The sequence below is a fragment of the Mobula birostris genome, chromosome 3 (assembly GCF_030028105.1).
Source record: "Mobula birostris isolate sMobBir1 chromosome 3, sMobBir1.hap1, whole genome shotgun sequence".
Taxonomy (NCBI): domain Eukaryota; kingdom Metazoa; phylum Chordata; class Chondrichthyes; order Myliobatiformes; family Myliobatidae; genus Mobula; species Mobula birostris.
In genome coordinates this window covers 70,541,767-70,554,243 of record NC_092372.1, presented here as the reverse complement: position 1 = coordinate 70,554,243, position 12,477 = coordinate 70,541,767, and the positions used below count along the sequence as shown (strand labels likewise).

The following is a 12,477-nucleotide window of genomic DNA, read 5'->3' as shown; positions in this document are numbered from 1 at the left end:
CCTTACCTGTTTCCATCTGACACCCACCATTTTTTACTCCTGATTGCAACATGTGTAATCTCTTCTGTCTCCGTAGTATCCAGTTTTAGTTTTAGTGATGTTAACTGACAGGTAAATATTGGCCAGGATAAAGGAAGTTACACCTCTTCTCCATCTTGAGTAATGCCAAAGGATCTTTCTTGCTTTAATATTTCATTCAAGTGGCAGCGTCTGTGACTGTCGAGCAATCCATCGCAGTACGTGGAAACTTCAGTTTCTGCTCAAGCTTTTGGTACGTTACTTGATCCAAAAACTTGCATCTTCAAAGCAGTGAGCCACATATGTTCTTCCACATCTTCTTCAGCAAAACAATTTAAGCAATCACTGAAGAGGTAAAACTATTGGTGATTTATCTGCAAGCCAATCCCAGCTCTTCAAGAGAATCAAAGCACTTAGGAAGCTGTTTGAATTTTTTAAAACATCATTTATTTGTATATCATCTGAAATGCTTCTGAGCTATGGATTTATCATATTATCTGTTCACTTTATCCTTAGTGTGCAGATATAAGTGGTAAATCGATCAAGAATTATGACAACTAATAATTTCATTGCAACATTTTTATTTCTAAATTTATTTTAAATGCAAATTCAGATTAATAAATTACCATCGTCTGCTTTTTCTACTTTTTTTTAGACTGGCATTTGGAGCTCAAGTTCTGTATTATAAACACATTGCTGTTATAATCTAGTGCCCTGTCGGAGATATGAAAAGGGCTAAAAGATAACCTATTTTAAAGTAACAGGAAGTGAAATTTCAGACAGACACCATGAGATTTCCTTTGTTATTTCTTAACTACAGTTTCAAAACTATTTGTTAGGTTTTGTTTTATAATTTTGTGTTCATTTTTGAAGAGTCTAAAGTTAGGGAAATGTTGATTTTTTTTCCCTCTCTCTGTCATGTATCACATGGAAATAACTTGCCTGTTTGCTGTCTATTCACACCCTGACATTCATGGCTCTTTTGAAGGATGTAAAGATACTCTAAATTATATTTTAATTTAAAGCATTTCCTCCTGTTTTCAATACATACCAATTTTTCCCCATTTGAGGGATTATGAATACTTTTTCCCGAGAGTTTGCGGGCAATGAATGGCATTTTTTTCCAGAAGCACACAGATGCCTAGTGAAAATAATGGAAGGAGTGAACCTCCTTGCAACTATTCACTCACTCACACCTTCAGGCACCTCCTTCACCACCTCTGTGGGTGCCACATTGGCCTCATCACAGAACTGAAATGGAAACAATTTACCTTTGGTCCCAGTGGACTGCCTAATGGAGAGAATGTCAAGGCATTGAGAACTCCAGGTTCATGAATGAAACACTTATGTCAGAATTGGTGAATTCTGACTGCTGATTAGAGAACCAGTTACGGTTTCATTATTTAATGGAGTGGTAGTTGCCCATTGTGTCCAACAATGACAGGAAATCTGTGCAGGAGAGTTTTTAAAGTGGAAAAGCCATTGTACTGGGGCAGTTCCACTCTCTTGACCTCAGATGTCCTGGTCCAGTGTTGCAACAACATCACAAACTGAGGTTATCTATTGGTTGCAATAGATGACCATGACATCTTCTGAGGCTTGTCATGCTCTTCACTCTCCACAGAGTTTTACAGTGCTGCCCTCCTGGCCATTGGATCTCACTCTAGATCTCACCCACCCAGTCCACAGGCATGTCACTATCTCACCAGGGTAAAAGGCTACCCTCACCTGTTTTATCCCACCTGTTGAAGCGGTGTACTGGGGTGTGGCCACTGCCACATGTAAAAAGCTACTTGGAGCCATGTGGAATAGCGGAGTGTCCACTGCCCCAGAATGGACACGACAAGCCCCTTCACCAGAGGTGCTACCCCTCCCTGGACACCCCATACACCCATACACTTAATAGAGTATGTCAGGCTTAAATGATAAATTATGGAATCTTTGAAGGTTCTCAGTTCTGGTCGCCTCGCTACTGGAAGGATGTGGAAACCATAGAAGGGGTGCAGAGGAGACTTACAAGGATGTTGCCTGGATTGGGGAGCATGCCTTATGAGAATAGGTTGAGTGAACTCGGCCTTTTCTCCTTGGAGGATGAGAGGTGACCTGATAGAGGAGATGTCAGGGGCAAGTTTTTTACTCAGAGTGTGGTGAGTGTATGGAATGGGATGCCAGCAACGGTGGTGGAGGCAGATACGATAGGGTCTTTTAAGAGACTTTTGGATAGGTACATGGAGCTTAGAAAAATAGAGGGCTATGGGTAACCCTAGTAATTTCTAAGGTAGGGACATGTTCGACACAACTTTGTGGGCCAAAGGGCCTGTATTGTGCTGTAGGTTTTCTATGTTTATGCTTTGCAATTCCCATTAGTCTATATAGTGTGGAGAAATACCACACTGCTGTGTAGATATTACACGGTGGTAGAGTATCAAGCAGTAGTTCACATCCTACGGTTCAGTAGAAAATTAAATAGATACTAAAATATATATTTTCTTCTTCTGGTGATAAATTCTCTCCTCTTTTTTTCCAAAGACCGTAGTGTCCTTCTGAGCTACATTTTAGCCAATGTATTCCTTTCCATTACTATTTTCCATTCATGAGATGGAATGTGTACTGAGTATATTTAATGTAAATAATATTTTCACTGGGCTTCATCCTTTCCTCATTAACATATGTGGGTTATTAGCAAGTAACAATCTCAAGACCACTAACACCACCCCACCCAACCCAGAACCGTGAGGATGGTTAATTGTAGTTCCCAGACACTGCCTTGGGTTAGATTAGAAAACTACAAAAAACAAGTTTCCATCGTGAGATGTTTACGAACATTATTGTGCATCAGCTTATTGAGTGCCATGTAGACTAATAAAGCATGTCTGTATTTACTTCTCTAACCCAACAATGCATACAAGTTGCTGAATGGAATTGTTACAGTTTAATATCAGCTGTTTTGGGATTTAAATCATGATTACCTCTGCTAATATTGACACTTTTTTATATTTTGCTTAGTAATTAAATACCTTTTAGTGCTAGTCAGTTGTATTTAACTCTCTCCACCCTCACAATTTTCCCCAAAGTGATTAATATTGTTACAGAAACCTGGTGTTGATACTGGACTTGCAAGCCAAAATCCTTGGTGTGAAACCTGCAAGTTATTAATTTTGAAATAAATAAGACTGCTTGGATAAAATCTGATCAGCGATTCTCAAAATGCAAAATTCTCAAAATTCTTATCTTCCTTTACCAGATTCCATAACCTGCAGCCAACTGTTGTCTCCCAAACTCTTTTGCTATCTCTGTCCTTCCTCCCCCACCTGACCCCATTTGCCAATTAACCTTTCCTCACCTGGATTAAACCATCACTTGCCAACTCCCGCTCCATGGTTCGGCTTTTTAACTAGCGATCTCCCCTCTACTCTTTCAATCCCAATAAAGATTCTGGGTGCAAAGCACTATCTGCTCATTTCCGTCCAGCTGTCTGACCTGCTGCACTCCTCCAGCAGGCCACTCTTTGCTCAAAGCCCAATAATTCCGCAAAGTCTTTAACAGAAGTGAAATCCTCCCTCTTCCTGTCTGTTACACATTTAGGCCTAGTCCCTCACTATTGTGCTGTCAGTTAAAAACAATTAAAAAGGCCCATCACCTGCCAGCTCTTGCTCCACCCTGTTTCTCTTCCCTTTTTATACTGGTTTTTAGTCCAGAGGAAGGGTCTCAAACAGAGGCAAAGCTGCTGACTCAAGGGAAGGCAGAGATCACAAAGTTATTTGAGTGAAAGAGAGGGATTTGTAAACAAGAATAAGTATTGAAGAACTGAAGTGCTGGTAGATTGGGAGACAAGTTGGGTCAATGAGTACAGAACACGGGCTGGGATAGAGTTTTTGGTACGTTCATTGTCTAAAACAGGAGTAGAGAAGATTATACACTGACATCCTATGAATTAAAGTTTTAAAAATTGCAGATGCTGGCTATCTGAAATAAAATCATTTATCAGGCAGCATCTGTAGAAAGAGGAACAGAGTTCTGATCAAAAACCCTTCCCAGAATAAAGGAATTTCAAACTGAAATGTGAACACCAACTCTCTTCGGGTCTACTTGTAGAGTAAGAAAGTATTTCATCTGTGATACTACAGTCACCATTAGATCTATGCCTGACACATTAATTTTTTTAATGGTGACTTGTTTCTGTTCTAAAAGAAGCATTTATATTGTGCAGAATGGGCATGTGGCTCAGCACTATCTCAGCTATTTTTAAGAGTTACCATGCAGTCTAAAATACATACCCGCCCTCAGCAGTTACATATGCATAATAATCTTCTTTCAGCATCAATATTTTGTAAAGAATTGTCTAAATAAAGAGAAATTCTGCAGATGCTGGAAATCCAAGCAGCACACACAAAATGCTGGAGGAACTCAGCAAGCCAGGCAGCATCTATGGAAAAGAGGAAACAGTTGATGCTTCGGGCTAAGACCTCTCATTCAGGACTCTTGACCCCAAACATCAACTGTTTACTCTTTTTCCATAGATGCTACCTGGCCTGCTCAGTTCCTCCAGCATTCCATGTGTGTTGCCTACTCTAAATAAAGGACGGAATAAATCCGCAACTTTATATGTTAATTGATGGTAAAGTGCTGTTAATTAGCTTTGTGATTGGTCATACTTAAAAATTTGTAGTTCCTTTCCACGCTAATTTTAGCAATATGGTCATTATTGAAAGAAGATGACACTCATAAAATCTCACAGCAGCTTTTCAGCAGATAAATGACTTTCAGGTCACCTATTTAAACACCTATTTGCTTTAGACTGGATAAACAAACGAGGCCTTTGGAAATCTGCTTATGAAGTGGTGACTCTGCAGCAGACATCCTGTGGGTGGGGCCCACAGTTGAAACTACTTTTAGGTGTTGACATCAATGTTTGAGAGAAGCCACACCCTTCAGGCTGTATCAAAACAACAGGAAATGTTTAATAGCAGATCGGAGGAGGGGCTCCTGCAGTAAAACTCCAGAGTTCTGAACTTTTAAAGACAGTTAAGGACATGGAGGAAGATTTTATAGATTTTATGGGGAAAAAATACATTGCCCTGCCAGTATCGAAACATAATGGACAAATTTTTTTACTCAGTGTGGTCAGTCCTACAGAGTGGAATGCTCGAAAGGGGAATGTGCCTCAAATATTGTCACACAATATGACAATAAATGTCTGGAAGTTTTTTTTGTGCAAAATAATGCTGAAAATAAATGTAATATAGAACTGTTATATTTATTCATTTAGAAAGAACAATACTTCAGAAAGGCTTATTTTGGCATTTATAACAGTGGTTTGGGAACAATTTGGGTGGCGGAGTGGAGAAATGTCTCTACCAAAGGAAGTGTAAGTCATTAGCCTGCAGGTCACCACTGGGCAAGGTGCAGTGTAAGCTTAGCTCCACCCGCATATCACAAGTCCTGCTTCTGTGACCACTGACGCCAGGTAAACAATCTCAGAGAATGGGTAATGGCTGGGATACCCGTCTTGTAAAGACACTGGTCATAAAAAGGCAATGGCAAACCACTTCAATAGAAAAAATTTGCCAAGAACAATCGTGGTCCAGACCACAATCACCCGTGTCATACAACATGGCACTTGATGATGACAATGATAATAGAACAATAAAAATCTCTTTGAGGTCATGGTGATACTCTAATCTGGAAAGGCAATAGCATCCACTCATTTATCAAGAGTTATAAAAAATAGGTTTTAGTGATAAGGTTCTTCTGCCGCCATGGGTATGAACTTTTCACTTCTCTGTACAGTTAACAGGGTAAAAGTATATTCCTAGTAGTTACTATAAAGTACCTTTGCTGAAAGTTTCTGGGGGGAAAAAAGTCAACTCAAAACTAAATGCAAAACTGCCGATGCGATAAGTCTGAAATAAAACAAAAATATAGTAAGTGCTCAACACACAAGACAGCTTCTGTTGAAAGAGAAAACAGAATTAACATTTTGATGACTGTTCTGATGAAGGGTCAGATGAAGTAGAAGGTTAGTTAACTCTGCTTTTCCACAGAAGGTGTCTTGGGTGTTGAGCACTTCCTGCATTTTTGGGTTTTATTTCTGACCAATCATGTCTGCAGTTTTATTATTATCGCCATAAACGTTTCCTGGTCCGCTGAGTACATTCTGCATTTTGTCTTTCATCGCAGAAATATTCAACATTCACAAATTCTAACTCAGAACTCTGCATCTGTGCATTAAACAGTTTCTCAGTGGCTTATCATTCTTTGGAAATAAACTGTTCATTGTGATGTGGCAAGAACAGTTCTTTCCCATTTAAATGGGACTGATTAAATTGGTAAATTGGCTTCTTATTGTCACAAGTACTGAAGTAAAGTGAAAAGCTTTGTTTGGTGTGCCATCCATACAGATCATTTTACCAACACTGCATTAAGGTAGTACAAGGGAAAACAACAACAGAAGGCAGAAAAAGTGTTACTGTTACTGAGAAACTACATTTTTTCACTGGTTCTACAATTACACTTCTAGTATTTGAAGTACAGAATTTGTAGTGTTGTGATACTGTCAGATAATATCAAATTCATTACAATCTTGACACACTTGTACATAAAGATAAAGGTATTTTCATCAGGATGGGTCCTTGTCTCTTGGGACATAGAGGACATTGCTGAAGAGCAAGTCTGCTGGAAATATGTCACTCAAAATGTTTAGAAATACAATCAGAAAATTCAAGCAAACAACATTTGCTGGTAAATTTTATGATTTGTATGATATTATTTTTCAATGCCATATTGTGGCTTGTCTAACTGGTTCAATCCCATTCTTCAGAGAGTGAATATTGAGGTAGCTCGTTGTGTTATTGCTGTCATCTAGAAAACAAAGTCTGTGTTCATTTTTCTCATTGCAGTTTGTGGAATACATCTGTGAGCCATTTGATGCAGTATTTTCTTGTATTTCAGTATTAACAAGATTCTTAATGTGCTGTTAATACCTTAGAAAATATGTGTCCTATCCTCCCCCCCATTATTTATGATGATTGGACAACCTTAAGCCACCTAGAACCTGTCCAATGAACACATGCAAGCAACACACATCAAAGTTGCTGGTGAACGCAGCAGGCCAGGCAGCATCTCTAGGAAGAGGTACAGTCGACGTTTCAGGCCGAGACCCTTCGTCAGAACAGATGCACGTCTCTCTGTTAGAATGACATTAAAGTCAATTTACTTGAATGTATTTCTACACCTTTAGATATTGGCAGATGAGTGGGAAAAATGTTTAGAACTAGAACGAAGTGAATGGAGATATGTGAAATTTTCTCAGTTTAAGACCACTGGATTAGAAGATCTCTGATCTATTAATTCCAAATCGTATTTCCAGTGCTTAAGCTTTTCCCATAAGACATTGTAGCTGTATATTCTTCTGTCAGTAACAATTACTGCAAATTATGCCACATAATGTGAATTAATTAGAAAACTCTTCAGTAAAAATCTGTGTTCTAGGATAGATTGGGTTCATTGCAAAATTTGTTGTTTCACTTGCACGATGATCAACAGTGTACAACTTGAATCAGGACTTCACAGGTGTGAAATTCAGTACGGCATCAGCACTCACAGACCACTCTTTGCAGAGTGTGAAGGCCTGCTTTAGGGAATGTAAGGGAGTGGTTCCCAAACAGGTGTGGAGTTCCTGAACAGCCTGTGATGTCCAGTGCTCTTTAAATTGAAAATTTATCACATGTAGCCATTCCCTTCTCCTGGGGCAGAAAATACAAAAATTTAAAACCACATACCATCAGACTCAAGGATACCTTCTGTCCCACTGTTATCAGACTCTTGAACAGACCTCTGATATCCTAAAGATGAATTATTGATCTCCCCATATATTGGTAATGGGTTTGCTGACCGTGTAGTTCTAAACTCAAGCAAAGACCTTAACCGCTATTGGATATAAATAGCCACACGTACTCTCACTAAAGGGAGGTTATATGGTAACTACCTTTCCTGTAACTAGTTCACTTTCCTGTTTACCTTCCACAGTGAGTTTAGCTGCTGATACCCATTCTTTGAGTCATGAGTCCCCCCTCACTGCCAAGGAGGATATGCTTCCAGCTAACAAAAGTAGTTTAAATACAGTTCATTTTTTTCAGTGAGACACATTCAAATCCAAACAACATTCTTAAAGCACGTTTAAAACTCACAGAGGATTTCTATCTTGTAAAGGGATTCCAAATCACAAACCATTTCTAAAATACAGGGAATTTCCAAATCACAGTTATAATTCCTATAAGCTAAAAATACATACCAAAGAGTCACAGACAAACCAGTCATCCAGTGCAGAAATCGAAGGCCGGGGAATGGATTCGTGTTCACCCCATGTTTCTGTTATGCTTCTTAAAGTTTCTTAATTATTCCTATAAAGCCTGAAATGCTATCTTGATTTATACTATTTCTTTGCCACTTGAGTGGCTTCATACATGTAATATTCCTTTCAGAAATCCTTTAACACAAGTGATTTAAAAGCTTCTGGAGATAGAGTTCCCAGGTTCCCAAAATCACTGCTGTGAAGCTGGCTCTATGAACTTTCTAACTTATTAATAGGTCAGCTATTGATATATTAGGTGATATTATCCATCTGGTCTGCAAGCTTCCTTGAACTAAATAACTTACCCAGCGCTGTCTGTTTTGAAACATGCCAAATTAAATAAGCTAGTTTTATACTGTACCTCTTCAGCAGTAGAGCAGGTGCTGTGAACCAGCATCTGCTTTGTAGACAGTGTGTTTGTTTGCTAAGCTGTGTTTTCAGCTTCAAACTGATTACTGCTTGCCATTTACATCAAGAACTGAAGACTGACTCCTGCTTATGATCAGAAGCTAAACAATTAAATTTGGATGGAGGTTTAACTTATTTAAAAACAACACTTTGATCTTCAGAAGCTCACATCTGCTATGTATAGAAAGCTGAGCTTGGCAAATATCAATGTCCACAAACAGTGAATATCTATCACATCAATCCGACTTGCACTTTATTTGTTTACCTGTATTGCACTTTCTCTATAGTTCCTACACTCTTGCTTGTTATTTTCTTTTTACTAACTCTCAGTACTTACGCATGATCCACCAGGATGGCATTGAAAACAGAAGTGTTTTCACTCTTTCTTGGTATTCGTGACAATAATGAAACAACACCCATCATCCCTTCATGAAATTGAGCACGTCACATCCGAAGGCCCCAGTAGCACCTATCCCTTCTGATGCTTTGTAGTGATTCTCAGTATTTAGCTTTTCACCTCCACTAATTACTGATGCCCCAACCCTGCTCTTCACACTGAGCTCCCTTGTCCCAAACAAGAACCTTGCTCTTTGATCTGTGACCCAAACCTACAGCTTAGATTTTTCCTCTGCTTCTCTTGTCACTGTCTTGGCATGCAGAGGAAAGACATCTGCAGCTTCCTGGTACCAAGCCCACTCTGCTGAATGAGTAAAGGGAATCAACAACAAAGTCTTTGTATCTGCCTCACCTGGATTTACACTCAAACCGATACATAAACATGAGCATTAGGAGCAGAAGCAAACCACACAGCCCTTCAAGCCTATTCTGCACTTCAATAAGGATGTGGTTGATCTAAATGCAAACACATTCTTGTCTTCCCACAATAATATTTCTCCTTCTTGATTATAAAGAATTCATTCACTTCTATCTTACCAATCTGCTTTCACTGTCCTTTGAGGAACGGAGTTCCAAAGATGCATGCCCATTGTGAAAAAAAAATCCAACTCACCACTGTCTTATATACCCAACCTTTTATTTTAAACCATGACCCTTATTTCTGAATTTCTCCCACAAGATGAAACATTCTTCATAATTATCCTGTCAGGAACCCTTATGATCTTGAAGGGAATAAATAAATGATGCCGATAGTTTTCTTCTTCAAAGCAACATTCAAAATACCCCAACTTGTTTAAATTTGCTTGCCTTCAAACCTAATGTTGCCTGGCCTGCCATACTGATCATCCCTTATTTTTGCATTGACATAGTGCCTCTCCTGGCTCAGTACACTGTCTGAGCAGTGGATTGCTTGATGGATGTGTGTACACATCCGGTAGAATAGATTACTTTTTCTTCCCTACCCCATGCTTTCCCTCAACTCTGTGGTTGTAGAAGAATGAGAGGCGGTCTTATAGAAACATATAAAATTATGAAAGAGATAGATAAGATAGAGACAGGAAAGTCATTTCCACTGGTAGGTGAGACCAGAACTAGGGGAAGTAAATTTAGGATGCAGATGAGCAGGAACTGCTTTTCCCAGAGTGTGGTGAATCTGTGGAGTTCTTTGCCCAATGAAGCAGTGGAGGCTACCTCAGTAAACATATTTAAGACAAGGTTGGATAGATTTTTGCATAGTAGGGGAATTAAGGGTTATGTGAAGGTAGGTGGAGATGAGTCAGTGGCCAGATCAGCCATGATCTTATTGAATAGTGGAGTAGGCTCAACGGGCCAGATGGCCTACTCCTGCTCCTATTTCTTATGTTATGTTTTGACATCACAAGAAGTCCTTTAAAAAATGATAGCATTCCCCATACACTGTTATAGGGCCGCAGGGAAGATGAAGGTAGTGTTCTAGTGGAGGGGGGAGGGAGGGAGGGGTTGACAGGAGTAGATTAAGGGAAATAGGATTGAGGGGACTGATGGATTGCTCTGTAGGGAACGCACAAAATCAGGCATATGACCACCTCCCACTTCTTAACAGTAGTGTCAGTTTTCTTCAGAAGCTCGTATGGGGAAATGTATTTCTCAGGGCTTCCTGTACATTTTGCTAGAAGAATGATGCCAATCCAGATGCTCCTAACTAATCAGGAATGGTCAGCTCATTCCAACCAATGTTGCTTTTTATAGGTGCCTACTGCTCTAAATGGACATGATTTTGCTCATATTCTTGCTGGGAAATGATTAACCAGAAGTCTTTGGTCTCAGGAAATCTCATAAAAGAGTAATCATAACATTATAGTTCTTCAAGCTTTTCAGAATTACTGTGCTTTGCAAGAATTATTACTTTTATGTATTTTGTTATCAAAAGCATCTTCATTATTCATCATACCTCACCAATAAATCTTCTCCAAATATCAACTAAATGCTGAGCTATAACAAGAGAGAAATGTGCCTTGTATTGTGCAAGATAAATTAACTAAAAATATGCTAAAAAAAACATGATTGGCAACAACTATGCAAATTTGAAGCTGACCATAAATATAAACTTAAGGTGAAGTACAAAGAAAAGAACTTTCACAGAAGGCATACCTATCCATCATGTGTAATGAGAAAAGTGTAAATTAGTGTTCATTCTAGAGTTTTCATGTTATGAACTTCTAAAAGATGCAGGGGAAAATAAATGATTAGTATTGTCATTATGTGTATAATCTACTGTTAGGTGATTAGTTGAAAAGTGATACAAAATTTCTCTCACTTTTCAGGAGTCATACTCCTTCAGTTATCGTACATACTGCTGGAAGACCACATCCTATTGAGTCACCAGATACTCAAAGGAAGCGTCGTATACACAGATGTGACTTTGAGGGATGTAATAAAGTGTATACAAAGAGTTCACACCTCAAGGCACATAGGCGGACTCACACAGGTAATAATAAGAAGGACTATCTTATTATAAGACTTTAGTATGCATTATGTCAGGATATTTTAAAAGAGACCCATACTGAATTAAATTGAGCTTTCTATTTTGTTCCACTTCCTGCATTCTTTGAATTTATTTATTTTTACTTTTTTTGGTGTGTGCGTCTGCGTGTGTGTGCGATGTTGGCGGGATGATGTCTTTTTCATGCCTTTACAAAGCGCAGAACGAGAGAGAGACTGTATGGCGCACCACTCCTCACACCGACATTTCGCGGTAATTTTCCCTTTATCTTACGAGGTCGAGCTGTGATCTCGATACTCAACCCGGCACGGATGGAAAGCATACTCGGGAGCGGCCCCGACTGGATTCGAACCCAGGAACCTTCGTTCCGGAGTCCGGCGCTGATGTCATTGCGCCACCAGCAGGCCCAACATTCTTTGAATTTATTACAGTGTTTATTCTGTATCCATCACCATTTTCTATTAGCATGCCATTTTATTATTTATTAGAAAGGTTTCTTGGTTTGCCTGGAACATACTAACACCAGTGGAGAACAAATTAATTTTAATGAACTTTAAAGTCAAACTCTACATTCATAGATCCAAGTGAAAGGCTATATTCTAACATACTGATGGTAACACCAGTTAATTCACTCAGCTATAAGTGGGTCCAATTCATTGTTTTGCAAATGTATCAGGTTTCAAGAAATACTTTCAATGGTTTAAAGTATTACTGAGTTTGCAGGGCTTTAATGAATCAGCAGTTGAAATAGTTAATAATCCTTAAACAAAATTAATGCAGGGTCAAAGACTATTGTAATTCAAATTTACTTTGTTTTGTA

General features: G+C 38.9%; 1 protein-coding gene across 9 annotated transcripts in view; it reads left to right on the top strand.

Moving 5' to 3' along the window:
- LOC140195117 (Krueppel-like factor 3) overlaps nucleotides 1-12,477 on the top strand; it is an 81,525-nt gene that overhangs the window by 65,048 nt on the left and 4,000 nt on the right. For all 9 annotated transcript variants that reach the window (XM_072252888.1, XM_072252890.1, XM_072252887.1 and 6 more), the window contains one exon: nucleotides 11,479-11,642. In XM_072252888.1, coding sequence (XP_072108989.1) covers nucleotides 11,479-11,642 — 164 coding nt within the window. The remainder of the gene's footprint in view (nucleotides 1-11,478; nucleotides 11,643-12,477) is intronic.